General features: G+C 36.1%; 3 protein-coding genes and 1 pseudogene across 3 annotated transcripts in view; 3 read left to right on the top strand and 1 right to left on the bottom strand.

Annotated features, from left to right (window-relative positions):
• The first annotated feature begins 581 nt into the window (after positions 1–581).
• Positions 582–12,622, top strand: LOC111342682 (uncharacterized). Its single transcript, XM_022949781.2, has 13 exons — positions 582–1,184; positions 1,433–1,637; positions 4,332–4,450; positions 5,333–5,404; positions 6,974–7,040; positions 7,375–7,450; positions 7,850–8,229; positions 8,465–8,602; positions 9,266–9,630; positions 9,794–9,882; positions 10,204–10,384; positions 10,962–11,100; positions 11,245–12,622. Exons 1-13 carry the CDS (start codon positions 705–707, stop codon positions 11,280–11,282), a joined length of 2,349 nt encoding a protein of 782 aa, XP_022805516.2. The 5' UTR covers positions 582–704; the 3' UTR covers positions 11,283–12,622.
• Positions 12,623–13,171: 549 nt separating this feature from the next.
• LOC111342683 (proteasome assembly chaperone 2) lies at positions 13,172–17,765 on the bottom strand. The gene is made up of 9 exons (XM_022949782.2): positions 17,622–17,765; positions 17,166–17,343; positions 16,878–16,936; positions 16,275–16,393; positions 15,607–15,722; positions 14,608–14,677; positions 14,282–14,405; positions 14,058–14,085; positions 13,172–13,559 (listed from the first exon to the last, which is right to left on the bottom strand). The coding sequence occupies exons 1-9, from the start codon at positions 17,679–17,681 to the stop codon at positions 13,486–13,488; spliced, it is 828 nt and encodes a 275-aa protein (XP_022805517.2). The 5' UTR covers positions 17,682–17,765; the 3' UTR covers positions 13,172–13,485.
• A 16-nt stretch (positions 17,766–17,781) lies between these two features.
• Positions 17,782–27,398, top strand: part of LOC111342679 (AN1-type zinc finger protein 1) — a 13,047-nt gene continuing 3,430 nt past the window's right edge. Inside the window, exons 1-7 of the mRNA XM_088752193.1 lie at positions 17,782–17,978; positions 22,144–22,186; positions 23,164–23,221; positions 24,847–24,965; positions 25,479–25,567; positions 26,256–26,282; positions 26,554–26,645. Of these exons, the coding sequence (XP_088608319.1) occupies positions 17,921–17,978; positions 22,144–22,186; positions 23,164–23,221; positions 24,847–24,965; positions 25,479–25,567; positions 26,256–26,282; positions 26,554–26,645 (486 nt within the window). The 5' untranslated portion in view covers positions 17,782–17,920. The remainder of the gene's footprint in view (positions 17,979–22,143; positions 22,187–23,163; positions 23,222–24,846; positions 24,966–25,478; positions 25,568–26,255; positions 26,283–26,553; positions 26,646–27,398) is intronic.
• LOC148734199 (uncharacterized) lies at positions 19,713–21,806 on the top strand (annotated as a pseudogene).

The raw sequence follows: 27,398 nt of genomic DNA, 5'->3' as shown, positions 1-27,398 counted from the left end.
TGTTTTAAGGCCCAGAAGGAATGCCTAGACTAAGCTAGATGCTTTCCAACATTCTCATGCAGTTGCCTGTTTTAGCGCAAACCCTTCAGCTTTCAGATGATGCGCAGTTTTTGTAAACAGTTTCCAGTTACACAAACATATGAATTTTGCGGAATAACAGCTGTGTGGGTGACAAAGGTTACTGATTTGATGCTTCAGGTATTGACGTTTATGCGTTGGTGGGGATTTTCTTACGCTACTCCGCAGAATTATATAATTCAACCACTGTGCGACTTAAGCAACAAGGTTTCCTAAACAAGGAAACGATCTCATGTAATTTGCCTCACAGCCAGGGTGGGGTTTTATTCAAACGCTCCTTTTGCTCGATTTGACCCAAAGAACTTTGTGAATAGGTCTTCTGTTTGTTGCTCAGTATCCGACGCATAATGCACGTTTGACGAGCTCAAGCGGGTAAAGAAGGCACATTTTGATTGGTTAATTAGCGGGTAAATACTTACAACCCAGTCGGTGATTGGTTCTTGGCTGAAGAGGATCAATCGCTCCCAGCATTCTTTTGGCACAGAGGTCTAGTGACCGCTAAGTTGATTCTAATTAATGACGGGGGTAGTGTTGAAATAGTTTTTCAATAATGCACACTCAGTCATCGCATAAACATTTCAGCTCCTGAGTTGGAGGGAGCAATATCGGGAACACTCATTTGTGCAATGATTCAGAAAGAAAGCGTCATATCATGGTTCAAAGACCTCGAAGGAGATGATCGTATTGACCTCATGTGCAATTTATTAGACTGTTGCCTGCCGTGGGAAATTCGATTTTTAGGCACGTTTATTGAAGCTCAGGTCCAGAGAGATTACCCGGTGTTCCGACAACCTGAAAGTACGGCGAACAATCCGTCTGATCTGAGCTGTTTGTCATGTTTGCACGATGTCCATGTCCGTCGCAGGTTGTGTGTTTCACTGGCTTTGCTGCATTCAAGCAATCGTCAAGCAGCTTCGGTGCTGTTTGGAATTATCAATGAATTTCAGCCATCGAGTCTGGGAGAAGAGGAATTCTTCACTGATCTGTCACTTTTGATCACCATGTCCGCTCACCACCCAGCGTTTTCATTTCATCAAAAACACACTTTGTCTTCAAAATTAAAACAGCTCAAACAATCAGCAAATCAGACATCAGATTTAAGCGAGGTAAAATTAACGTTTAATTCTATCTATTTTGATTTTTTTTATTACAGAATTTGTAATCGTTTTTGACATTAATATTCGCCCTCTTAAAGTCACCTTCCGTTTGCTACATGTTGTGAAAAATTTTATTGTTACCTTCTGCCTGCCCAGATAATTAGCATTAGACCTTAGCATTATTTTACAATTTATTCCTGAGGTGATAGGTAGGTTTTGACTTTTTTCTTTTTCTTTTTTTTTTTTTTTATCGATAGACTGTCTCCGAATCAAGTAGTGGTTCTTCGACTTTTTCGTGTGATCAAGATGCCTCAGCAAAAAAGGATGTTCGAGATGACCTTTTGTTCGAAGAACAGCAAAAGAAAGAATCTGTTGAAGAGAAAACCACTACAAAGGAAATTCACAAAGTTGAGAGTGTAAATGTCGGCGATTCTTCCCTGAGTAAGGATAACACTCTTAAAGGTAATTATTTACTTAGCTGAATTGAAGACGATCCGACGTTTTCTAAAAATTTACGTCTGAGATAATCCAGTTCATTTCGATCAAGTTTTTTTTTATTTTTTTATTTTGATTATTCTATCAAAACGACATAGTGACCATTTTGTGATTTCTCACGTCGATTTCATAGTGTAATCACAATCGCGGTGAAAATAAAAACATATGCAAATTAACGGCCAACAGCAGCCTTTTCTTTAAGTTTGACATGTGATCTCTTATTCTTCGCTCTGTTATTTATCCATTGAACGGTTTCCAGACAAGAATCAGTATATTTTAACTGGTCAGCTCCAGGAGTCGTCCGAGAGGCTCCCACTAATCACCGAAGATTATTTCTTGGTAAAAAGGTACACAAAGATGCTTTGATAAGACATAATTTGATATGTAGAAGGTCGTGTTTTCAAAGAGTGGTAAACACGAGGTAAAAGTATCCTATGTCCAATAACATTTAATTCACGAACGCCGTTTGGTGCCGGCCGTCATAATATTAGCGCTCAGAGGAAGTTTTATCAAATTACCTGTGAATAGATCGTGAATCACTGAAAAATCCTTTATCTTCCGTGACCCTTTTATTTTTATCGTTACATTTTTAATTTTTATTATTTTGGAGCTCTATGTCTCATCTCAAATTTATTCCAAATTCCTGCATGAATTTTAGAAGAACTTTTTAGTTTAGGGACAATTAATCTTTGGTTTCGTCCCATTAAAGCCTCATTTCATCCCTCTGTGTTTTATCACAAATTATCACTCATTTTTATCACAAAGGAATGTTATGACCTTCATTACTTCTTAATTTTGCTTCCTCCCTTAAGCAAAGTAACATTTATTTTGCCACTAAGCTACAGTTAATGATGCCCTTGTTCAAGGCTATAAACAACAGGAAGTCTGTATGGAAGTCTATTTTGTAAACACATGTTAGACAGCTTTTTGCTGAGTACATATGGTACAGATTATTTTTAACTGAAATTGATACTATCCATATGATGTCATGGTGTTTCCGTCACGTAATGCGCACATGGATTTTACGTAACGTAAAATAATCACATGGCATTACGGGGATAGATGTACAGAACTATGTGAATGAATTTGCCAAGGACATAGACATCTTGTGGGGATATGATCAACACCTGGAGATTGGTATATGACAAGTGCTATTGTTTTCAATAAATTCATGTCACCCTTGGTGTTAAATCACAAGAATTGTCATTTTTCTTTTAAAATGATCACACCTGTCTGGTTGTCTCAGAGCCACAGATAAACCAGTGTTGAGGTATAAAGCTCTTCAAAATATTTGTTACAGCTAAGGAATGTTTTCAAGTATTTGAACAGTGGAGTTTCTTAATTGGTTTCCTGTAAAAGGACAAGGCTGAAACCATTGTTGGTACAGAAATTGAATTGAAAGAAATTAATGATTGATTAAGTTTCTCTCAAAGTTATTCTATACATCATGTAATTAAGTTTATCATTGTCTTTTGATGATCAAGCCCTATTTTGTTACCAGTCACATTAGTATCTGTTGACGATGTTTGGTCAGAAGTCACGGTGTCTTAGTGTATAAAGTGAAAACAATTTTTATGTGAGATTTTCCTGAGATGTGAAAAAGAAAGACAGTGTGTGTGTGTCTTCTTGACAGCTAGACTTACAAATAACACTCCTTTACTTTAATAATGAATTACTGGATCTTTATAGTTAGCAAGTGCTGGAGTGCTTGGAAAAATAAAGAACTTATTAAACAAGTATAGATAAATAGCTTAAAATGCGTGGGGCCAGTTTTAATCAAAATGTCCTGATATTTTCAGATGGGATTTACTAATCATCAGGAAATAATATGATTGATCAGAAATCAGTTTCATAAAAAAAAAATGTCAGCTGGATAAATCCTTTGTTCCCTGTAGTTTCTTGTAGGAGGAAGTAAATTGTCTTAAGTGACTCAAAATGCAATTACAGTTGAATGTTGATTATCTGGACCTTGGTTATCTGGATTTCTTGATTATCCTGACTTTTTCTCTGGTCCTAATTTTTTCATGAATATTTATTAGTCATGATCAAGATCTATAGCCATATTCTTTTTGAAATTACAACATTGAAAAATGAAGTAAAGGCGATGTTTTTCTTTAAGACAAATTACTGACTTAGTTCAACATTTAGGCCAATGTAAAAACATTTTTTATTCATTTTTCAAAGTGGAGATGTAGACCTTATATTTTTCAAAACGATTTGTAAATGTTTTGTTTTAGGATTAAATGTTGCTGTCTTAATAACATTCATATTCTCAATTATCCAGACCCTTGATTATCCGGACTATTTCATTTTGTCCCAAGGAGTCCGGATAATCAAGGTTTGACTTACATTCCATTATTTGTAAACTCTTTGTATGAGAAATAGTTATTGTTTTAAAATCAACGAAGGCGAGAATGAAAAACAACCATCTCTAAGTGGATCACAGGTAACAATTCTGACAAAGATTTGCTCAGGTAGAGCAATTTTTTAGTTAGCATTTCCCTGTAATATCTGTTCTTACAAAATATTATTGTCAACACAGTTAGTCTTGGTACTTGTTGGGTTACTGAGGCTTTCAGAAAATAATTTTATAATTCCCAGGGAATCTGAGCAGCAAACATGACTTGAGTGCTCGTAATGGTTAGTTGTTATCTTTCTCAGAACTTCCAGTCTTTGTGAAAGAGATAAAAGTGCAAGGCGTGCAAACTGTTGAGAAAAAAAAGGAAAAGAGGTCAAAACATGATCCAAGAAAACGTGATGATCATTATTACGTCTTACAGGTAATGAGTGAGAAATGTTGTTATCATAAGATTCTATTAAATAGAAAGTTAAACAACCCAGGATTATTTAGACATATTAAGTGGAGCATAGATTTCAGCTGAGATTTCCAGCTGCGTCAATACCCCTTGTATTTAGAAGAAACTTATCTGTTTGTAAGTAATTATGGTTTATTGAGGTTTTGCATGGCAGCCATGTTGCATGGCAGGAACAATGAAAATATTATGCATAAGGAAGAAAATTTTTTCCTATGGGAAAAATAATTTATTGTTCCTGCCATGCAACATGCATGGCTGCTGTGCAAAACCTGTCTATACTTAAATTATTGTAAACTTTAGGGTGATGTTGTTAATTAATTCTGTTACTTCTTTTTGTGGGCAAAAAAGATGTTCTTGAATTGAAGGTCAAGTCTTAAATGTGTAATACAGGAAAGGTAGAAAAAAATTAATGCTTAAGAAGGAATATTTTGGATCTAGAACTGAGATGTTAGCCACTTAAGGCAGTGACACTTGAAAAATTAAACTGTACTTGTTTTTAAGATGAATAAATTGTGAAGAGAAATTGGACCAAGTTTTTATTAATATCTACAAACACTGCTATGAAATAATTTTATGACATTGTCCAAGCATATTACTGTTATTATCATAATGAAAAGGTGGTAGGTAATGGCTTGATGCAGAGTCAATCCATTTCAAATATACAAATTTTAAAAATGTTAGAGTGGACACGGCACAACAAAAGTCAATTCACTTTTAAAGCTATCATCTATTTTATTATATTCAGTTGACTGATTATTTGTAAATATTCATTTACTGATTTACTGTAAGTTAGACTTAACCAGGGCAATCTTGTTATATCAGGGTCTTCTGTTGACTTTGTTGCAGGTTTCTTGGTCAGACAACACCACAGAAACCATTCACAGGACATATGAAGAGATGTTTGACTTCCAGTGCAAGGTACTTAAGTATGATTAAATGCTTATGGACACCTGACAGCATAAACATTGAGACAATTGTACTTGATGAGCTAAAATCCTACATGCCAAGGGTCTTTTCATTTTAGAGATATCAACAAAGTTGAAATGCTAAATTGGCCACCATAAGGATTACAAAAGCTGCTGTTTCGAGCATTAGCCCTTCATCAGAGCGATTTTAGTTAAGCTGACGTTTCAAGCGTTAGCCCTTCATCAGAGCCATTTTAGGTTGACAACATAACCCTACTGATAAGGATATTTCAGCTTATTTTATGTTCATTTATCTGGAGAATTCCAGGTCAATTGTGGTGGAATTTCCAATCTTGTAGATGGATAGAATTAGTATTCATGGGGGAAAAGTAAAGCCAAGGCATTTAAAGACCTCAGTCATAAAAACAGAGATTTCGTTTACTGAGCCAGCCCTCTATTCCAGGTGCATTGTATTTTTAGTTCAGCTGGTTAAATATCTGTAAGGAATAACAGCTTATAGTCAACTTGCAGTTTCATGTTGTGGTCCAAATGATCTCAATGCTATGTCATTGATGTTTCCTAATTATCATAATGTGAAATAGTAATTAAAGAAAATGTATATTAAATTGATTTTCAAATGTTTGAACCAAGAAAAAAAAATTGAATCACACACTTACAACAAAATGACTGAAAAAATATTCAAAAAATCCCTGGGTGGGATTTTTTAAATATTTTTCCACTTTTCTGGGTCAAAGTTGGTAACGGGAACAATGGAGCCCTTGAAAGAAACTCAGCTTTGAGAGGGGGCAAAGTGTCTCAACAAACTTTGACCAGGGTAATGTCTGCAGATTGAAGTGGTGTTACCTTCAGCTGTCAAAAAAAGGGCATTATAGGTCACATTTTAAAGATAAACATTAACATATGCCCTTAAGACTTACAAATCTACTGGTCGCTGTTATTTTTCATTTATCTTTAAATATTGTCTAGTAAATTATTATGTGAAAGAAAATTGATATTTTACAAAATGCTGACCATAAGTTTACCCTCGAAACCCAAGAAATCAAATATTCTCGGTGGCAGAATCTGACCCTTGAAGAAATATATTTTTGAGGAATGTGTGTCTGCACTCTATTGTCTTTGCTTGAAATTTGAGATCATTTTACCAGCAGAAATACAGTAAAAGAGACATATTACTTTATTAACATGCATGATTATTTTAAGGAATTTCTGAGTTGAAAAAGAAACTTTGAAACACAAACAAATCTGCATCACTGTTATCATTACATATGGCCTTTGTACTTTCTATTCATCTTATATTTGTATCACTGGAAAGTTTCACACATTTTACATCTTAACAGAAGCTCCATGAAAAGCTTTGTACCTTTTGAAATTTGGTTCTGGGGTAAGGAAAAACAATTGGAGTATTAGATCTGTTATTCAAAGGAACAATAATTATGCCCTAATTTCAATCACATCAGTAATCAAACAGCTACTTAATCTTCATTAATATGATTTGATATGCTCATCTTGGTTTGATTTATAAAACAGTTCCTAATATGTATTTCTGTTTTGGAATCTCAAGCTGCGCAAAATGTACCCAAATAAAGTTGATGCAAGTGGCAATCCTTGGAAGCTTCCTTTTTTACCTGGTACAAATTCTTTTTTTTATATAATTATTATTTTCAAAAGAGAGTGTTTATATTTCATTGTTTAAATTGTAGTGAATATATAAGTAGCAGGCATTTGGTTTCTGAAAACAATGTTTGCAATTCCACCAATGTGTTGGTGTTAAAATGCAAGAAGAGGATGTGTTAATGAGTCCCCTATGCTTTAATCACAAGAACAGGAATCGTGCAGTTATCAGAGCATTTGCCTACCTAACTGCTGTGATCCAGTTCAGTTCCCAAACCACATCATGGTAGGAATCAACCCTTATGAATTTTCACATTTCTTTTAGTTATTTTTGATTGAAACTTTCCATAGGAAGAATCAGAATGTTTAACAAGCCTGAACCTAAAGGAGAAAAATTGCCAATCCCTGATATTTCAGATTACACCAGGTATGTTCATGTAGTAATTATAACAACTAATCTAAGTGCCTCAACTGTGCCAGAAAAAGCCTAGCTCACCCACTAAAATCATTGTCAAATAGGTTGTGGTTATTCATTGTGGTTAATAACACTTAAAAGAGAAATGTGATAATTTTTTGTCTCATGATGTGTATGGTCATCTTACACTCCACATCCCACGAGACCACCTTGTGAAACAAATGATCACATTTATCTTTTGAGCATGAAAGTCATGTGCAAAAGGTTAACAGTAGATAACACAGAGGTTATACTTTTGTCATATACATAGAATGCAGACAAGGGGTTTTTGTTTCTATTTTGTTTATTTTTTTTGCAAGTTGTATAAGGGTTATTCTGAACTTATAGGAAACTGATTTTTGTCACCTTCAGGTTGTTTAGCAATCTTCCTGAGTTTGTGCGAGGTTGTGATCATGTGGTGAAATTTTTTCAAAGTGAAAAAAGAATCAGAAGAAAATCAGACAACAAAAAGAACAAGAGCATAGCAAAAACAGAAGAACAATCCAACTGTAAAGTCAAACAAAATGAGTTTGAATCACCCCATAAAATAGCTGAAGCTGTGCGGGAACAGTCACTTGGTAGAAAAGATAATGCCAAGAGTGCAGATGTCACAAGCACAAAAATAAAGAAAAAAACAAATAGCTTGTCTTCTGAGGAGAATGTTTCCAAGAACAACAAAACTTGCTCTGTGGGGAAAGAATCATTCGTTGACATTGATGAAAATGGAAATGAAGTGAAATCGACTCTTTGTGGTAAGTTGTGGAGGCCTGATTTCTTAATATTTGACTGTCATAAAAATATAACAGTATTGGAAAAAATCTCTTTGTCATTCATATATATACTTACTAGTACTAATTATGAGCTCTGGTCTTATTTAAAAAGTTAATCAATGTTCCTGTCTAAAATTATCATAATAGTTTTATAAAGGTAAAATAATGAGTTGTCATGCCCTGGTTTGATTGATGTTACTGTGGTTAATAATTTCAGAGACCTTTAAGGAATTGGAGGAAAGTGAAAAGTCTGTTTCCAGTGAACAACATTTCAAAAATGGACTTATTAAGATGGCACCAATGCAAACATTTTCACTGTTGCCTTCATCATCATCATCATCATTGTCGACATCAGGTATGGTGACAATTTTAATTTGCCTCCTTTCTGTTTAGAAAGTTAAATAACAATTATGCAATAAAAGATAATATAGTCTCATTTGATTCAATGCACTATGCCAGGGGAAATGCAATATATGATACAAGTAACCAAAATGATTGTTGCAGGTGAATTAAGTCACAAAAATTTAGACTCAGTCTAATTAATTGATTAATAATTTATTTAATCCTGAGATACTTTTTAGGCAATAGTCCACTCACTGAGATATGAAGCCACATTTTGGGACAGGAAAATTGAAAGGGGTTATTTCTCATGTATTAAGGAATGTAGGTAATTGGCTCTGATCTATTGAGAACTGTGACACCCAAGGGAGTGAGGGGTATGAGAGATAGCTTTATTAGGAAGTAAAATCATTGCAGCTTCCAGGCCGGCTGAAATACGACTTACTTTATGATGGGAATAAATTATCTCTTATCAAGTTATCTCTTATCTCAAATTATCTCTTATCAAGAGATCAAGTAAACTGTCAGGCTAACTTAATAGATTTAAGGGGTCAGCTGACTGTAGGGATACAGTTTATTTTAGTTCAAATTCATTGTCTTTACAGCTGATCCAGTAACAACAGGTTAGTGTATATACCACAATAGCGATCATGGTGTTTTCATTATTCTCTTTGTTTAGGATCTCTGTTGACATCCACACAGGTTTCTTTGCCATTAAAGCAGCCATTTCATACCACTCTTCAACCGAGTAACATGTTACACATGTTGAACACAAATGGTTATTCACTACCTCCATCCCTAACATCACTGCAAATAACTCTTCCATCCTCACCGATTGCCTCTTATCCTTCACCTTCTCCATCTCCAATCACTTCACCTGTCATGTCTCCTGCCAACTCCCCGTCACTTTCACATCGATCATGTTCTGGAAACATAAACTGGACCTTGCGACAACACAGCCAAGCAGTGAATGTTTGTGATTGGCTAAGGAATTTGAGACTGCACAAATACTCTGAAGTTTTCAAGGGAAAGACCTTTAATGAGGTGAGTTTCTGTTTTGTTTTGAAAAGTTCAAAGTATCTTATTACATTATTATATTTTTCCTTACAGACTTTTAAGAGGGGCCAAACATTTTATGCTTACTAACAAAAACATTGGTGTTTGAAGTAACACATTCAGTTTAGCTGACACTGTGTTCCTTTTGTAGATGTTGAAATTTTCTGATAAAGATTTTGAAAAACTTGGCCTAACGGCAGGAGCAAGGAGGAAGCTTTGCGTAAACCTGGAAGTTCTTCGGTATGTCTCATGTAAAAGTTTATTTTGTTAGTAACTGCGTTAAAACTGTGCTGGTTTAGGCAGCTGTACAGCCTTTGATCACTGAAAATTAGTTCTATGCTTAGTTTTTGCTTTTTTTTTGTGCAACCTATGTCTTTGTTGTTCAGTGCTACAAGTTTCCCTTGTGTTACAACCATTATGTTGGGTTTATGAAGCAGCAAGTTGAACCCCAAAAATTTACATAATATACCACCATACAAGTGTATATATCACATTTGTATTTTAGTATGTGAAAATAAGATTTACACAGTGCCTTTTTTGATGGGTTGTTTCATGGCACAGGACAAGAGGTTGCTTCACATCAAATGGTTTAACAGTGGTAGACATGCTCCCGTCACCTTCAAGCTGTGTAGTCAACCCAGCTCAAAGTCACAGTTCTGACAGTGATTTCCTACGAAGTGTCAGTGAAAGTGACAGTGCCAGTGACTGTGGAAGTGACATATTATCTGAACCAGGAACTCAGGTTTGTGAATTTTTTTTGTAGTTTGATTACAGGTGGCCTAGTTCTAGTATATGTTCATGATGAATAAAGGGGGAAAGTTTCTAAAGAAACTGTGGTACTGTGTCGCTAAGGGTAATAAGGTAATTTGGTTTGATTGACTAGGTTGATGATGTAAATTGGCCACCATAAAGAGTTTAAAAGCTGACTTTTTGAACATTAGTCCTTTGTCAGCAAATGAAGGAATTGTGGGTTGTGATATTCACAGCTTTTTTAAACTGAATAAAAGGGAAGTGTCTAGTTTGTTCTGTCAAATTTGAAGCGATGAAGTGAGTGCTTGAAAACTTTGGACATTAATTCCAGCAATTTTACTTTTCACCTTTTTTAAAATTTTAATCATTAACAAGGTTTCTTTCGTGTTGAGCTTTAAAAATTCTTTTTCAATCAATAGCCAACCAAAACAGCTCAGAAGTAATATCACACTATAGTTGGTAGAGTGAAAATTTTTGCTCCATACACAGCCTGGCAAACTTGTTTGGTGCAAAGGTATTGTTCCTTGCAGTGACTTAGTAAAATAAAATGTTGTTTCCTATTCTCTTAGATGTGTTCAAGTATTTATCCAAGGAGATTTCCAGTCTTAAATGGATGCCATGTGTCATGTTACAACTGTGGAAGTCTTGGTCATGTTGGTGGTCAATGCATGGCTCCAAACTTGGATAAAAGAATTCCCACAAGTTATGGTATGTTTTTCTACCTGAGTAACAGCCTAGGAATAAGCTTACGAGTTCTTTTGTAGTTTAACTCAGTCACATTCATACATTTGCTTCCATGAAGTCTTAATTCCTTAGATATTACTAATGTTACTATTGATTTCTGTTTTGCAGGTATCCATTCAAGGTATGATGCACCACTAGAGTGTTAATGACAGTTCAAACAAACATGGGCATTGCATTGATAGTTCTTACACTCAAACAAGAAATAAAGTTCATTACAGACATGGTCATCAAAGAGCCACATAACTGAGCCAGAACATGACTCGTGAAGATGTTATGTACATGTCATCTTCACTGCACTTGATATACACACTGTTATCTGTGAGAACATTTTCCATTAAATTTTGTAGCTAATTAAGTATTTGAATTATTTGGTGAAACCAAAATGGAGGAACTGCTGTAGGCAGAGGTTGTCATTTAGTGTATTAGAGAAGGAGCATAAACTTTTCTATTTAGCCATAAGAACTGGAGAAAAAGAAGGAAGAGTGTATGGCTTTTACTTTATTGCCTTGCACGGGTAGTGACAGAAGTTGCTCCCACTAAATAAGCTAAGATGGCCACTGTATAATTAGTCAATTTAGGCTGATGGTGCAGCAGTGAAGCCAAGAAAAAAGATAAAGACTAGGGAAAACCGAGAAACAAACCGGGACTGTCCGGTTAAAGAAACTAGTTTTACACCTCTCTAACTACTGTCAAGTTTCTGTGAACTACAACTCGATATTTAGGACATAACTTTTTAATGCAATTGTAGTGGTATTTCCTCTTACTTAAAACTTAAAGTAAGAGGAAGGACCACTGCAATTGCATTAAACAGTTAGGTCATATTGGTACTAGATGAAACAGATCAAAAGAGAAGTACTAATTTATTTTTCAAAGGAGAATTATTAACAACTGTTGCTCTGCAAGTGATGTAAATGGAGATTTCAAAAAATTAAAATTAATTTTAAGTTCAAGTTGATCAAAAGTTATTTTCCTGTGCTAGAAAGTTGTCACAATTATCGCCATCTAGGATTAGTTTTTGGATATTGTAAGGGGTAGAGATATGAATTATTTTTCAGCTCCGTTAGTGCCGTGCAAAGAAAAGGTCTAACAGAAGTACTACTTAACTATTGTACTAATACTTAAGTACAAGATAGGAATCTATTGTCTCAGTATCAAAAATTAATGTATTTTCTGGACATTTGAAAAAAGTAATATATTTTCTATCAAATACTTGTGTTCTCTGTTTGAATGCACCATACACTCTTAAAAGACTATTGTTATCTCAATTCCCGTGACACACAACATTCCACAGAAACAAATGACACTTGCAGAAACAAAGTTAGGTGAGAGTGTATGGTGCAAAGAAGAGGTCTTACAGAGGTACTTACTCCTACAAGAGATAATCTTATTAGTCTAATAGTTATGTATAAGATAGGAATCTAGTCTCAGTATTGCAAATTATAATATTTTCTGGACATTTGAAGAAAGTGATATATTTTCCAACGATTATGTTTGTGCTTTGTTTGTTCTCTGTGTGAATGTACCATACACATTCACTTAACAGGGTTTATATCAAATTAATTTGATGGCCTGCTCCCAGTTGGCTTGTTAGCTCAATTGGTAGAGCGCTGCACTAGTATCGCAGAGGTCAGTGGTTCGAATCCTGTTCAGGCCTGAATTTTTTCAGGTCTGATTTTTACTATTGCTTCAATAGTAGACCATTGTCTCAATTTATTCCTATGTGACTCAAAACATTCCACAGAAACAGTTTGAACCTCAAAAGGAATCATCCATACCAACACGAAAAACCTCTTCACTTAACCCAGTACACCCTAAATCAGTATCCATTTTCTCCACTCCTTTACATACTCTTCTTTTGGTGCTGACAAGGAGAATTTATTGAACAATCAAAGCTTATTAGGTTGGTGATCATTTCCATTATTTTCAGGACCACAATGAATGACTCAGTACTATTACTGTCAAGAGAAATTAGATCCTGGTCACTTGGGGTATAAAAGGCTTACAACCCAATAAAGCCATAAACAAATTCCAGTGGTCAGGTTCGGTCACACCATTGTTTTATTTCTTGAAAATGCTATATAAAAAGGAATTGAACCTTAAGTAGAATGCTAAGAAAGACTGAATTTGTGCCCAGCTTTTTACACAACTCTGCATTCATTGCACTACTATCAGTCATTGTCTTTGCTTGAGAATCCCTTTTACTTTGTGATGGTGTTGAGGAATAGTTGCTCTACTGTATTTTTTTTTTCTTTTTGGCATTGCTGTCTTCTTTCACAACTGGCTATCCACTGCTGGTGGTCACAGTTCTAACTCAAAATATTTATTGACGTGGTCAAGAGCACCAATTCTTCAAAACAGATTACCATCTGTATGGACTGGAGAACCAAACAACAAGCGCCAGGATGCTGGGAAATTGAAGTCACCTGCAAATATAATTTATGTTCTAATTTTTTTGTCGTCCATATTTACCAACAACTCATGTAAACATCTCTGTATTGCTTTAACCATCTCAGTTCTGAATGCTAGCTACAAAGTCATTTGTTACAACACATCACTCAGACTTATGCACATTGCAATGTTTACAAAACTTTCAGACCAGTTTGAATTTCATTTCTTTCAATTACCGGTAAGTACAACAATGAAATGTGCTCAACCATTCGTATGAAAATGAGTTTAATTTGTACATAAATGAAAATGTATCATTATATGAAAGGATGAGCACCAAGACTTGCTTTGAAAAAGAGGCTAAACGTAATTCAGAAATGGGCTACTAACAGCGATGTGACATCTCCGACAGGATTCAGGATTACCTGAGAATTTTACAGATGCAACAAGTGCATGCACATGTTGTATGTTGAGCTTACCAGAGGTGACAGTCTATGATAGAGCATAAAATATAAAATTATATCTCCACTACTCACTTGGTTTTCCTAGAATCCAGTCTTCAACCTGAAAAAGAGTACACAGTAAGCTTCAGTAAGCCACTATTAACCTGCAGGTGTGTACCAGATATCCAAAGTTAACAATTTTTATGAATGCCCCGGTCATTAGAAGATTGGATAACATTAATCATGTGGATAGATCATTAACAGCTGGAGGGATGTTTACCCAAAAGATTTTGAAAACTTCAGAATTGATCTCTTACCTTTTCTTTAGGAACTATCTTGAGCCAGGCATTAAGGTAAAGAAAGAGATTCACTGCATCTGATATATTATCCCCCTCCGAACAAAATGTTAACAACACAGTCAGAGGGATGTCATCTCTGCAACTAAAAAAAATAGACTTGACAACAGTGCATTGCCTTTTTTTTCTTTGTCACACAGTTGAAATGCACTTCAATTAGGAAAATGAATTGATCACTTTGATCACCAAGGTAAAAGAAGATGTTTTATCTCATAGCATGTAACTAAACTGAAATTTTTTACAATTTTCAAACTGTAAGATGAACTGTTCGGGTGAAAAAAAATTACCAAGCTTCATAAAGCTTCTTTGTGAATCCTCCTCCAGGGAAAAAGAAAGCTTTGTTTTCATCTGACAATTCTGGAAAAGAAAGAGAGAAACTCATGAAATATCACTGAGATAACTATTCTAAATACTTCCATTAATAAATGCTCATATGATGACACATTTTAAGATTAAGAAGTCTAAAATAGGTTGATATGAATTCCATATTTGTGGTAACCAAGGTGACACCTTGCTACTTAAAGTGTTCAGTGTAGGGATGTACATGTATCCTGTATATCCCTTCCACACCCAAGATCTCATCAGCAATTCTCCTTACTGTCTGCCCTTCAGTTCTTATGATGTTGGTTTGGAGAATTTGGTACTGGATCAACCAAATATCTCCTAATTGATATTTTTCTTTATTCTCATCACTTGTCTGCTTGATATTGTATTGATATTGTAAGGAGAAATTCTGTCTTGGTCACTCGTGAGAATTAATGGAATATGATGTTGCAGGTCTCACTCAGGGCTTGACACTAACTTTTTAACTTACTAGCCGCGTGGCTAGTGACAACGTAGATGTTACAATAATATCAGTTTGTTTACTAGCCAAACTGGCTAGTAAACAAACTGATATTATTGCCCAAAATTGAATTTCTATCAGTCTGTGGCTTGTTGGCTACCATTGGTGTCAAGCCCTGTCACTGTCCTCTTAGTTAACATGATGTAAATTCTGCAGTCAACAACAAGTAAAATTTGTCATGATGGGTGTCCCTTTCACAGGGTTGAGTTAATTTTAAACTTTAGGTTGAATTATTCAGCCACAGAAGGTGCAAACACCCCTACCCCGACCCCTCTCTCATACCTTGATGAGTAATTGAGCAAAAATTTAGCAGACTTTAAAAAATCTTCCAAAATGTCTTTTTGCCATATGTTTGTATGGGAAATTGCAGCAGGGGCATCTCAATGCAAATTAACCTAAATCCAATGTAAACATCAATAAGATACTCAAATGTAGCACCCACCTTCAGTATTAAGATAGGGAAACTTTGGCCTCTTTTCCAATGACTTCCAGGACAATCCATCAAATACCGGAAGGAGGTTTTTTACTGCAGGTGTAACAAGGTATCTCAATGGAGAACTGAAAAAAAATCAGTGGACCAATTCTAGCTTTCTACTTTCCTGGCTATCTTGAAATCTTTCTTAATCACTTATTTTAGCTTCAAATAATGATTGTTATTTACCTTTTCTCAAATTTATCAAAAACAGGGAGCTCTGAGTATTGGCACAACAACCCTTTTCTTAAGTTCACCCAATGCAAGTGGTGGTTGAAAAATTGGTGCTTTCTCATTCAGCTTACTGGAAAATCTCTCAGTTAAGTGTTCAGTTACGTAAGCCCATATTGAATTAATTTTATTTTTCTTCACATGAGCCATCTTCATCATTTAGTCACAATGAACAGACAACAATGACCATATGTTTATCAATTGAAAAATATGAATATTATTAGGGAAATACTGCACTAGTAAGTGTAGGTATCTTGTGACACATTTAGAGGAAACATTCCCGAATTTCATTCTTTTTACACACTCCAAAATGATTGATATACATTGCACATGCAAACCTAAACCGTATGGTAAAACACCAACTAATTCATTTTGCAGACAAAAGAAGTCTGACTGGTGGGCCTTACCCTTCAATCTGTGAGTCAACTCTTTCTGTGGCACTGATACTGGAAACAAGAATAACTTGTTTAAAGTGGCAACTTTTAATCCATGAGACAAGCTTTCTGCAGTATTCAGTTTGATGGCCCTGAAATAAATGGAAATATCTACAGTTACTCATGGTATACAATGAATTTGCATTCTATGAGGTGAAACACTAGTTTTTTGAAAGGGCTTAAGTTTGTCTATAGATTAATGACCAGATTCCTTAATGAGGAATAACCAGCCAACTAAAATTGTCTCACTCCTAACTTGGTTCTATGGCTTGGTTGGTAATAACACCCCTGAGATATCTTCAAGGGATGAATTCTAAGCTCACCAAATACATGTTTAATTCTAGACATTGTCTTCACACTGAACCATTAAATAAATAAATCAAAACAAATTTTCGTCATTGGCATCTCAAAATTTCACCTTTTCATTTTGTTTGCTGAATTAGAAATTATTCATAATACACATTACTGTATTTTTTGTGTCCCTTAAAATGATGTTTTGTAAGCACATCAAACATTTGGTAACAATTCAAGAAAAGATAAACACTGTTTCTAATTACATAATACCCAAATATTTACCTTAACTAATGGAGCTCTCTGTTGAACTACAATAAACTTCAGATCATCATTTTTGTACACTGCCAAAGAAACAAAACATATTTCAAATACATCCCAAGCACCTTATCTAACGTTTATGAGCGAAAAATAGCAAATTCTTGCACAAGCAAACATGTAAACTGGTAATAAAAATTTCTTTTAAATTTAACACAAAGTACTCAAAAACTAATTTACAAAGATTGTCCAGCACATAGAAAGGAGAATAAATCAAAAAGATTCCTGGATGTGAACAGTAAAGAAAATTCAAACCTTCAACACTGACATTCAGTTTTCCTGAGGCTTCTGTTGACAAAGTGAAGGCATCATTTCCTACCACTGGTAAGACACATGAATCATACAGATATCCAATGGAGGAACCATCTGGACAAACAGCAGAAACTACCAGATCTACTGCTAACTGGCCCACATTTCCTATTGAAACCGCTGGCTTTGAGAACCAGACAGAAAAATGGGTTAAGAAAGATCGTATTTGGTATTTGTGTGTAGCTATATCAAACCTCGTATAAACTTGCATCCTCGTACTTTCGTTGCAGAACTTGTTCCACATTTAGCATCCTAGCTCTACAGAATATCTTTGAAAATATTTTTACACCGTAAGTTAATTGTATACCTCAGCAGCCTGTTGTAATACAGAAATGTGGACAGAAATGTGTTTGAAAAGTTGTTTAGGGTCTTTCTTGATGCAGAAATTGATCAGGCACTCACCAAAATTAAGGTAAAATCTTCCCAGTTTCCGTCAGCATTATTCTCCCGTGGAATAAACATATTATCGTAACTTCAGTTCAAATGAACAAGCAGGTTTCAAACGCTACACGTGAGTTAATCAACGTTTTGCCGACTCATTCTAAGGAAAATTATGATCTACTGATCAGACTGATCAAGCCTTCCGTTTGTGAGAAGAAGCCTGGGCTCAGTAAAAGCGTGGTTACCAAGATATTTCAACATGGCGGATTTTTAGTGCTACTTAGCGTTTTTCAAACTCTTACAAGTTTTGTCTGTTTAAAATGGCAGAATTCCCTGACTTGGGAAAGCAGTGTGATGTTGAGATTTGTAAGCAACTTGGTAAGTTATTTCTCTGAACTGCGAGTGTACTTTCCTCTTTAACAAGCTAATTTTCCAAAGCGAGTAAAATTTTTATATATATACATTAAAAAAAAATAAAATATATATATATATATATATTTAGTATAATTTCAGAGCTGAGCAAAGAGTATCCAGCAATCTGATTGGTCGAGCAGTTCCTTATGTGACGCTATATAAACCGCTTCACGATCACGCGATTTATATAAAATGTTAAAATAAAATGTTACGAAAATGTTATGATTTTAGAAATTTCTCTGTTGTTCAGCTCTGAAACTATACTAAATAATACTCGTCTGGGGATTATTCGACAATATTCACGGAACCTGATGCGAATAATTGTTAAATATATATATATATATATACATATATATATATACATATATATATATATATATAACTAACTGCAGACAGAACTGTTTCGGCCTTCTGGGCCTCATCAGTGCAGTGCTGATGCTAGAATGGAGGAGAACCGAGACGGTCACCCCAAGCGACTCAACCTTTGTGGTATCGTTTAAGCCATGCCAGAGTGCTCAAACTAGAGTAAACTAGCGAAGTAGTGTGGCACACGAGGACGGACAACTTTGAGCGAAGGAAGACATATACTCAATAAAAAGTCTAAAAAGTTTAATAAAAAACGTTTCGGTCCGAGACCTTCATCAGTTGTAATACAATGACCTAAAAATTCCTTAAATAGATTTATATAGGGCGTGATGACACATATAAACAAACACAGTAATTACAAAACGAAAAATTATCACTATAAAACGAAATAGAAAAATTGTCGAATCCACTGAAAATGTAAAGGAACCAGCGTTGACTTGAAAGGCGACAATTGTACTAAAATTCCCAATTAACGCTGAGACTGGGACTTTTGATGCCCGCCCAATTTGAAAAAATTCTCCGCATTAATTATAGTTTATTCTTTTTTTGGAGTGAAATTCCTGGCGCTTATTCAAGCCAAAGGGTGCCAGAGAGAACAGCTGTGCACTCCAATATGCTTCTTTAGTAATTAGAAGTTTCTCAATGTTACCTGAATTGTTTACTGTTGCCTGCACTTGATCAATGCATTGGAATGAGAAATCGCTTAAATCATGTGGTGTTTTGTTTAAATGTACCGCTACTTCACAGGTCTTTTTCTTAGTGACCATAGCAGACTTGTGGTTGCGAAATCTAACCCTAAAGTCATTTGTTGTGGAACCAATGTATTGTAGGTGGCATTTCTTGCATGAAGCCAAATAAATTATGTTCTTAGAATCACAGGAAAGTTTTGACCGTATCTTGTAACTTTTGCCTGTTTGAAAACTTAGAAAGGAATTAGACTCAACCAAGAAGTTGCGACAAAGATTGCATCTTGTTCTATTACATTTAAAACATCCCTTGACCTCAGCAACCCCTTCGCTTTCAGTGTTAGGGCCATAACGGGATGGCGCCAACAATTCTTTAAGGTTTTTAGATCTGCGGAAGGATGCTATGATGGAATTTGAAGGAAAAAGCTCTTTTAACTTGGGATTGGATTCCAAAATACCCAGATGTTTTTTAATGATATGACTTACATCAGGTAAATTTGGATTAAATGTGGTCACAAATGGGAATAATTTCCTCTTAGATCTGGCCTGAGTCCTAAGTAGATCACTTCTAGGTATGGTAGAGGCCTTACGAAAGTGGTCGTCCACTAATTTGGAAGGGTAACCCTGAGTAACCAGATAACCCTTGTATTGGGTTATTCTCTTGACAAGAAAAGCTTGTTCGGACCAATTTCTTTCTTTCGAGAAAGAGGAATACGAGGAATACGAGGAATACGAAGATAAAATGTTCGGCCAGCTTCAAAACCAATTGCATTATAAATCCTTGCAGGAGGATCCTACTATTAGACATTTGACTTTAGTTGAGAGCTGGTGTGACAAATGGGTCACAAAAGAGGAAATTTCAAACCAAATAGCGAATTGGATAATTAACAAGGAAGCAAAACCAGGGGTTGCCTTCAGAAATGTCAAAACCCATAAGGTAGGGAATCCACTTAGGCTCATCACGTCTTGCTGCGGTACGGCAATAGAAAATCTCTCAGCCTTCACTGAATTTTACCTGCAACCATTGGCTCGTAAATTACCATTGTTCATTAGACACCACCGATCTGCTCAACAGGATTGAGGAACTTAATTGGAATGGCCCTTTCCCCGAAGGCACTCTATTGGTTTCATGGGATGTTGTCTCAATGTTTCCTAACATTGATAATCAACTCGGTCTTCCCACAGTGAAGAGGGCACTGAATGCCAGAGAAAATAAGCTTCCATCCACTAATTGCACTTTAGAAGGGGTTAAAATTTGTTTGAAGAGCAATCATTCGGTTTTCAGAGAAAACTTCTTTCTACAGGTTCATGGCACAGCCATGGGCTCTAAGAACGCCTGCAGTTATGCAGATCTTGCCATGGGTGAAATAGATTTTCAGGCTAAGTTCTCTGGCCACATAAAGCCAGCTTTGTGGTGGCGATACCGTGATGATGTTTTTGATCTCTGGCAACAAGGTCTTCCGGCACTGCATGAGTTTACTGAATTTATAAACTCTTCATACCCCACTATAAAATTTGAATTAGTTTTTTCCGAATGAGAGCTCCATGTGCTAGATTTAACTCTACATCTTATCGAGGGTTTTATTAGGACAGACGTTTACTCAAAGCCAACTGATAGTCACCTGTATCTCCCACCATCAAGTGCTCATCCTAAACACGTTTTCAAAGTGATCCCTTATAGTGTGGCAACAAGGTTACAAAGAAATTGCTCCGAACAAGCTTTTCTTGTCAAGAGAATAACCCAATACAAGGGTTATCTGGTTACTCAGGGTTACCCTTCCAAATTAGTGGACGACCACTTTCGTAAGGCCTCTACCATACCTAGAAGTGATCTACTTAGGACTCAGGCCAGATCTAAGAGGAAATTATTCCCATTTGTGACCACATTTAATCTAAATTTACCTGATGTAAGTCGCATCATTAAAAAACATCTGGGTATTTTGGAATCCAATCCCAAGTTAAAAGAGCTTTTTCCTTCATATTCCATCATAGCATCCTTCCGCAGATCTAAAAACCTTAAAGAATTGTTGGCGCCATCCCCGTATGGCCCTAACACTGAAAGCGAAGGGGTTGCCGAGGTCAAGGGATGTTTTAAATGTAATAGAACAAGATGTGATCTTTGTCGCAACTTCTTGGTTGAGTCTAATTCCTTTCTAAGTTTTCAAACAGGCAAAAGTTACAAGATACGGTCGAAACTTTCCTGTGATTCTAAGAACATAATTTATTTGGCTTCGTGCAAGAAATGCCGCCTACAATACACTGGTTCCACAACAAGTGACTTTAGGGTTAGATTTCGCAACCATAAGTCTGCTATGGTCACTAAGAAAAAGACCTGTGAAGTAGCGGTACATTTTAACAAAACACCACATGATTTAAGCGATTTCTCATTCCAATGCATTGAAGTGCAGGCAACAGTAAACAATTCAGGTAACATCGAGAAACTTCTAATTACCAAAAGAAGCATATTGGAGCGCACAGCTGTTCTCTTTGGCACCCTTCGGCTTGAATAAGCGCCAGGAATTTCACTCCAAAAAAAGAATAAACTATAATTAATGTGGAGAATTTTTTCAAATTGGGTGGGCATCAAAAGTCCCAGTCTCAGCATTAATTGGGAATTTTAGTACAATTGTCGCCTTTCAAGTCAACGCTGGTTCCTTTACATTTTCAGTGGATTCGACAATTTTTCTATTTCGTTTTATAGTGATAATTTTTCGCGTAGTAATTACTGTGTTTGTTTATATGTGTCATCGCGCCCTATATAAATCTATTTAAGGAATTTTGAGGTCATTATATTACAACTGATGAAGGTCTCGGACCAAAACGTTTTTTATTAAACTTTTTAGACTTTTTATTGAGTATATGTCTTCCTTCGCTCAAAGTTGTCTGTCCTCGTGTGCCACACTACGTCTTCTACCATTTATCGAGGTTTGGACTGTGAATCCTTTTGGATCCTTCTGGCACGGCGTCACTGTTGGCTCGAGGCCTTTTAACTTATTATACATAATTATACATATATAATATTTTTGCCACCAATCGTAAATAGTGTGTCATTAAATGTTTCATATTATTTTGCGCAGATTTTCTTCCATTCATTTGTAATGGATGTTCTGGTACTTTTTGGTAAGTAGTATTCTCTTTATATCATGATATTAACTCCAATAGACCTAAATTAGGTCTATGTGAAGGCTTTCATGTAACACCCCTTCAGAAGAGAAATTTCTGAACCCCCCAGATACTACTCGTATTCATACCCTTGGGAATTTATCTGGGAACTCTCTCGGAAACTTAGTTTGCTTATTTATCCCATTCGGAATTCTGTGTTGCCATTCCCTTCCCCTTAGATATCCTAGTTCTTGGCCTTCCTATAATAGGCTGATCCCTCCAGGTAATATGATATTGAGATTCCCCCCTCCCCCTTAGATATCCTAGTTTTTGGCTCTCCTATAATAGGCTGATCCCTCCAGGTAATATGATATTGAGACTCCCCCCTCCCCCCCTCAGAAATCCTAGGCCTTCAATAAGGAAGGGGGGTGCAGATTAAAAATGGAAAGGCTCAGTCAATATTTGGAATCAAACACTACCCATGAATAAACACAGCATTGGATATGCAATGTTTAGTCAAGTAAATACAGTGAATTATATGGTGTGTTCAATTAGATGTTTAACTCCCAGAGGGGATTAACATGTAACTTCTCCCTATAATATCCATACATGATCCAGTAAACAGGTAATGAGAATACTCAAACTTATCAGGTAGAAGTTGTTACCTTGATTGAACACCAAATTCTCATAACCAGTTTACAAAAAAATGTGTAGCAGCTAGAGAGGAGAATTAACAATCAGATCGTGGGAGTTTAAGGGTTAATTACATTGAAAGGTTTAAGGCAAAAACATCATATTTTGTGTCCTTTAACAATTATTATTTTGTTAAGTGTATCAAACACAGCACACATTTTTGTGGTCTTGTGTGAAGAGTAAAGATAAGTTTTGATTTATGTATTATTGGTGATAAACTTTGTACTTTTTACTATCAGAGCTAAGATTTGGTTTTGGTATTTTATACAAACAGAAAATCATACAGGTTTTGTTTTTCACAGTCTAGAGCATCGCTCAAAGTCATCTCATGACTGCACTGTTGAGGATCAGCAAGTTAAGGTACAAATACCTGCACAGTTTTACGTGCATATAACCCATAATTATTTAAGGATGGATTTGAGGGAAACTGTGTGAGATAGGTATTGGAAAATATGATCCTTTAAATGGATAACTCTTAATTAACTTCCTCATGTTTGGGGACCCAAAATATTATACTGAACAACAACTAAACAGCTTGGTGTGGCTCAAGAGGGGGAAGTGGGAGACAAAGTGCTCCACTGAAACCTAAAAGGTCAGCCCCATGTACTCCTGGATGGAGGCGCGGTGGCCTCATGGTTAGTGCACTCGACTCCGGATCAAGTGGTCCGAGTTCGTGCCCCGGCCGGGACATTGTATTTTGTTCTTAGGCAAGACACTTTACTCTCACAATGCCTCTCTTCACCCAGGTGTATAAATGGGAACCTGCAATTTAATGCTGGGGGTAACCCTGCAATGGACTGGCATCCCATCCAGGGGGGAGTAGAAATACTCCTAGTCACATCATGCTACAGAAACTGGAGTTAAGCTCCGGCCTAATGGGCCACTAGGCTCGTAAACAGACTTTACCTTAACCATGTACTCCTGGATTTTTATGAGCTAGAGAAAACCTACCACCAGGGTGGTACACCCACTGGTATGGAGGAGGGAGTTGGGCCTCCTCCTAGGGCCGACTGTGACCGTTCCTGGGTAGATATGGAAGGTGCACAGACTGATATAGGAGAGGGAGTTGGGCCTCCCCTCAGCGTTGGCTGTGACCAATCGTGGGCCTCCCTAGGGCCCACTATGCTATACGTACATTCCAGGAGTACAAAATATTGAGTCTATGGGGGCAAAAGTGTGACAAGAGGAGCACTTCATCCCCATTCCCAATGATTTATTAATAAGACACAACTGACTCCATAGGAGAAGTGCAAAAATTAGCTAAATAGATGTCATATCGTCGCCTTGAGTTGAAAACACCTAGCTGAAAGGGACATCAATGTGTTGACACAGAAATTAATTAGGACTTTAAGATAACTTGCTTACAATAATACAGCCTTCAAAAGTTACTAAGTCATACAAAATTATATATATATATATATATAAAATCCCTACCCCAGTCCTGTAGAAAATGATTATTACTTGACGGCTTTAATTTCTTCGCAAGTCCAATGTCCAATGAAACAGAATAAAATAAAGTGTTGGGTGGGATGGGAGGGAATTTGAAAAGAAAACTTCACAACCGAGATTGTGCTTGGCCTAGAAGAAAAAACACAGTGATGAAGCAGGTGGGAATGCAAGTTATTGAACATTTCAGAGTGACGTGTGATTGGTCAAATAAACAATGAAGGGTTCATAAGTTCAGCTCACGAGGTTGCACGTGAAAATTACTGGGCATCGGACAAAGCTCAAACACGAGTTGTCGATTAACTAAAATTTATTTCTGGTGATTAATAAATTAAGATTCTATTGATTGTCGAAAATGATTCTAAAAAAGTTTAACTGATTTTATCACCATGCTTTTTTCTGCATTGCTGTTGTTTGCTAACCTTGCTTCATTTTAGAGCATTGATTAATTTTAAGAAAAGTCAATGGTTGTCATTTTTATTAGCTGCAGTTTTAAGAGTTATTGATGTACAACAAGAATAGTTTACCATTTGTTACAGGAAAATGCATCAAAGACTTCAGTTTCAGATGGTCACTTAGAGTGTTCACTGAGTGAGTGCAACTGTCGGGAGTTGGTTCCAGTGTTATGCAAACATTGTCACAAAAACTACTGCCTCAGGTGAATTTGCCAAGCTTCATCCATCAGCCATTAATGCAAAAAAGTAACAAACTTACTTGTAACTCACTGTAGCTATGAATTCAGGGAATCATTTTGAAAAACACCTAAACGATCATAAGAAGAAATGCGTACGTGCCTACATGTACAAACAAAATTGGCAATGTGTCCTCCACAAGCTTGATCAAACCTCTCCTTCACTCTTCACGGCCAATTTTAGTTTCACTGTCAATTTTAATTTTTTTTTAAGGGATTAACTCTGGTATTTACTATTTTGAACCCAAGCTGTTACTGGCATTCTGTAACAAAAAGCTCTAAGCTTATGAATAATTTGTTGATATCTTTATCCTAAGCAGAGCAGAAAACATTTCAATTTTGCTTTTTTGCCTCCATTAGCCTCAATTGTTTTTGAAAAACAAGTTGGGGATAAAACAAAACATTTAGGCATGTCATATGCCTGCCTTGTGTGTGTCTTTCATAAGAGTGACTGCTGACCAGTCATGTTCTTTATCACAGGCATAGGCATCAGGTTGATCACCATTGCCCAGGTCTTCCTCAGAAACAGCCCAGAGTGACTCCTGAGCAAAGAATACAACAAATCATTGGTACAGCCACTTGATAGAGCCAGGTTTAATGAAGAAAATTCCAGTTGAACCCGTATTAAGCAACTCCTTATTTAGCAGTCTCCTTGAATTAATGGGTCACATTTCAAAGTCCCATGATTTTTTCTCCATAATTACTGTGATTTTTGCCTCTATGACACTGTAACCTCCATTAAGCAGTGGTGTTCACTCTTAACTAAGTCCCAACGGCTTGTTTGATGTATTCACCACCTGTATTGAGCAGTCACTAAAAAATGCAAAACTAAAAGTAATCTTTCAAGCAAAATTCAATACATGTTTTTCTCCCATAATCAGTGTTAGAGGTATTTTATAATACTCCAATTCTGTGGAACCTTTATTGAGCAGTTGACCATCATTCCCTGTGGGAGACTGACTGATACAGGTTTGAAAGTGACATCCAGGAAGAGCCGAAGGGACATCATTTTATGAACCACGTTTTGTCTGGCTCCATGGCTTTAGCCCAGGCCCATAGACTGTCTATCCGTCACTTGAGATTTCAACACCTCCAAAGTCACTGTAACAAAGGTGTGACTGGGGTAGAAGTAATCTATAACAATGAATGCTCTGCCAGTACAAGTACTGGCTTTGCCTTTTTCTTATTAATATTTGATTTTCAATATTTTGATGTCACCCAATACCTTAATAATAAATATTTTTAATATTTCAACAGGAAAAGATCTTTGCAAAGAAAAGAAGGGTATGTTTCTATAACCTCCTTATCAAACATCACTTCATCAAACAATTCTTTTTTTATTTTGTTTAATTTTGCATGAAGAGCCTTTTGTTTTGGTTGATCAAATTACCAATCAAATGTTATCAAACATGATTACAGCTGAAGCCATAAAACCTCAAGAGATGAAAGGAGAATGATTAAATTACATATTAGAATGATAATTTTACAACAATTTTAATCTTAGAGGATTAAGTTGTTGACCGTCATCTTTGTGTTTGTACCATTTTTGTTTAAGGTCGTGGGGGTGTGAGAAATGAAAGCCGGGCTGCCAAAGTGGCCTTGATGAAGATCAAGATGAAAGCTTCAGGAGATGGTTCAATTCCTCAGGTCTGTCAGGTCCAGTCCTAAGAAAGCTATTTTCAATTACATCATCATTCAGAAATATTCCACTTGCTTTTATTGTTTGTGCCTCACTAATTCACTTGTTTGGTTAAAAAATATGCCAGCAACACTACCCAATAAGATACAGAACTAAAAGCATTTGACTCCGTTTAATATTTTCTTTGTTCTGGTCAGCTTTTTGGATTGCCTTCACTTTAGTTTTACAAGACTCAGCCGTTCTATCTGCGTGCAACCCTTCAGCATTGAGATCACTCTTGACTCTGTGCAACATTAAGTGGCCTGGTGATTAACTTACAGGACAGATAAAGACCCTGTGGGTTTAAGCCCCGTATAGGGACATTGTATGGTGTACTCTAATGCCCCTAGCCACACAGATAAAACTAGGTGTTTGGAAACGTCAGAGGGACCTCATAGCGTAAGGGGTTACCTGTAATGGACTGGTATCTAGTCCGGTATGGTTAGCAATACTCCAAGTCACTTCGGCCCTCTTGACACTGTTCATAAGAATGAACAGTGTCAGATAAAAGGTTTAGCTGAATTGAGGATTATTTAGGACGCAATTTTGATAAACAATGGCTAAACTTTTTTTTTTTTTTACAATTTAGATAAGGTTTTTATTAGTTTTGTAAGTTTGATAAGGGTCTTACTGTAATTTATTATCTGATGTAATTTTATATTCTATAATTGTTATGCGCATTTGATCATATGTATATGGAATTTGCGCACTACAAATATTAA

The sequence above is a fragment of the Stylophora pistillata genome, chromosome 3 (genome assembly GCF_964205215.1).
Source record: "Stylophora pistillata chromosome 3, jaStyPist1.2, whole genome shotgun sequence".
In the NCBI taxonomy this organism is placed as follows: Eukaryota; Metazoa; Cnidaria; class Anthozoa; order Scleractinia; family Pocilloporidae; genus Stylophora; species Stylophora pistillata.
This window is presented reverse-complemented; position numbering and strand designations above follow the sequence as displayed.

Excerpts from the sequence above, each read along its gene's own strand:
- LOC111342682 (XM_022949781.2), top strand. The coding sequence starts at position 705 with ATGATTCAGAAAGAAAGCGTCATATCATGGTTCAAAGACCTCGAAGGA. Across the intron at positions 4,451-5,332 it reads ATCATTATTACGTCTTACAG|GTTTCTTGGTCAGACAACAC; the intron begins GTAATGAGTGAG and ends ACTTTGTTGCAG. Across the intron at positions 7,451-7,849 it reads GATATTTCAGATTACACCAG|GTTGTTTAGCAATCTTCCTG; the intron begins GTATGTTCATGT and ends TGTCACCTTCAG.
- LOC111342683 (XM_022949782.2), bottom strand. The coding sequence starts at position 17,681 with ATGTTTATTCCACGGGAGAATAATGCTGACGGAAACTGGGAAGATTTT. Across the intron at positions 16,937-17,165 it reads ACTGAATGTCAGTGTTGAAG|TGTACAAAAATGATGATCTG; the intron begins GTTTGAATTTTC and ends TTTCTTTGGCAG. Across the intron at positions 14,678-15,606 it reads TCCCTATCTTAATACTGAAG|AATTGTCAGATGAAAACAAA; the intron begins GTGGGTGCTACA and ends TTTCTTTTCCAG.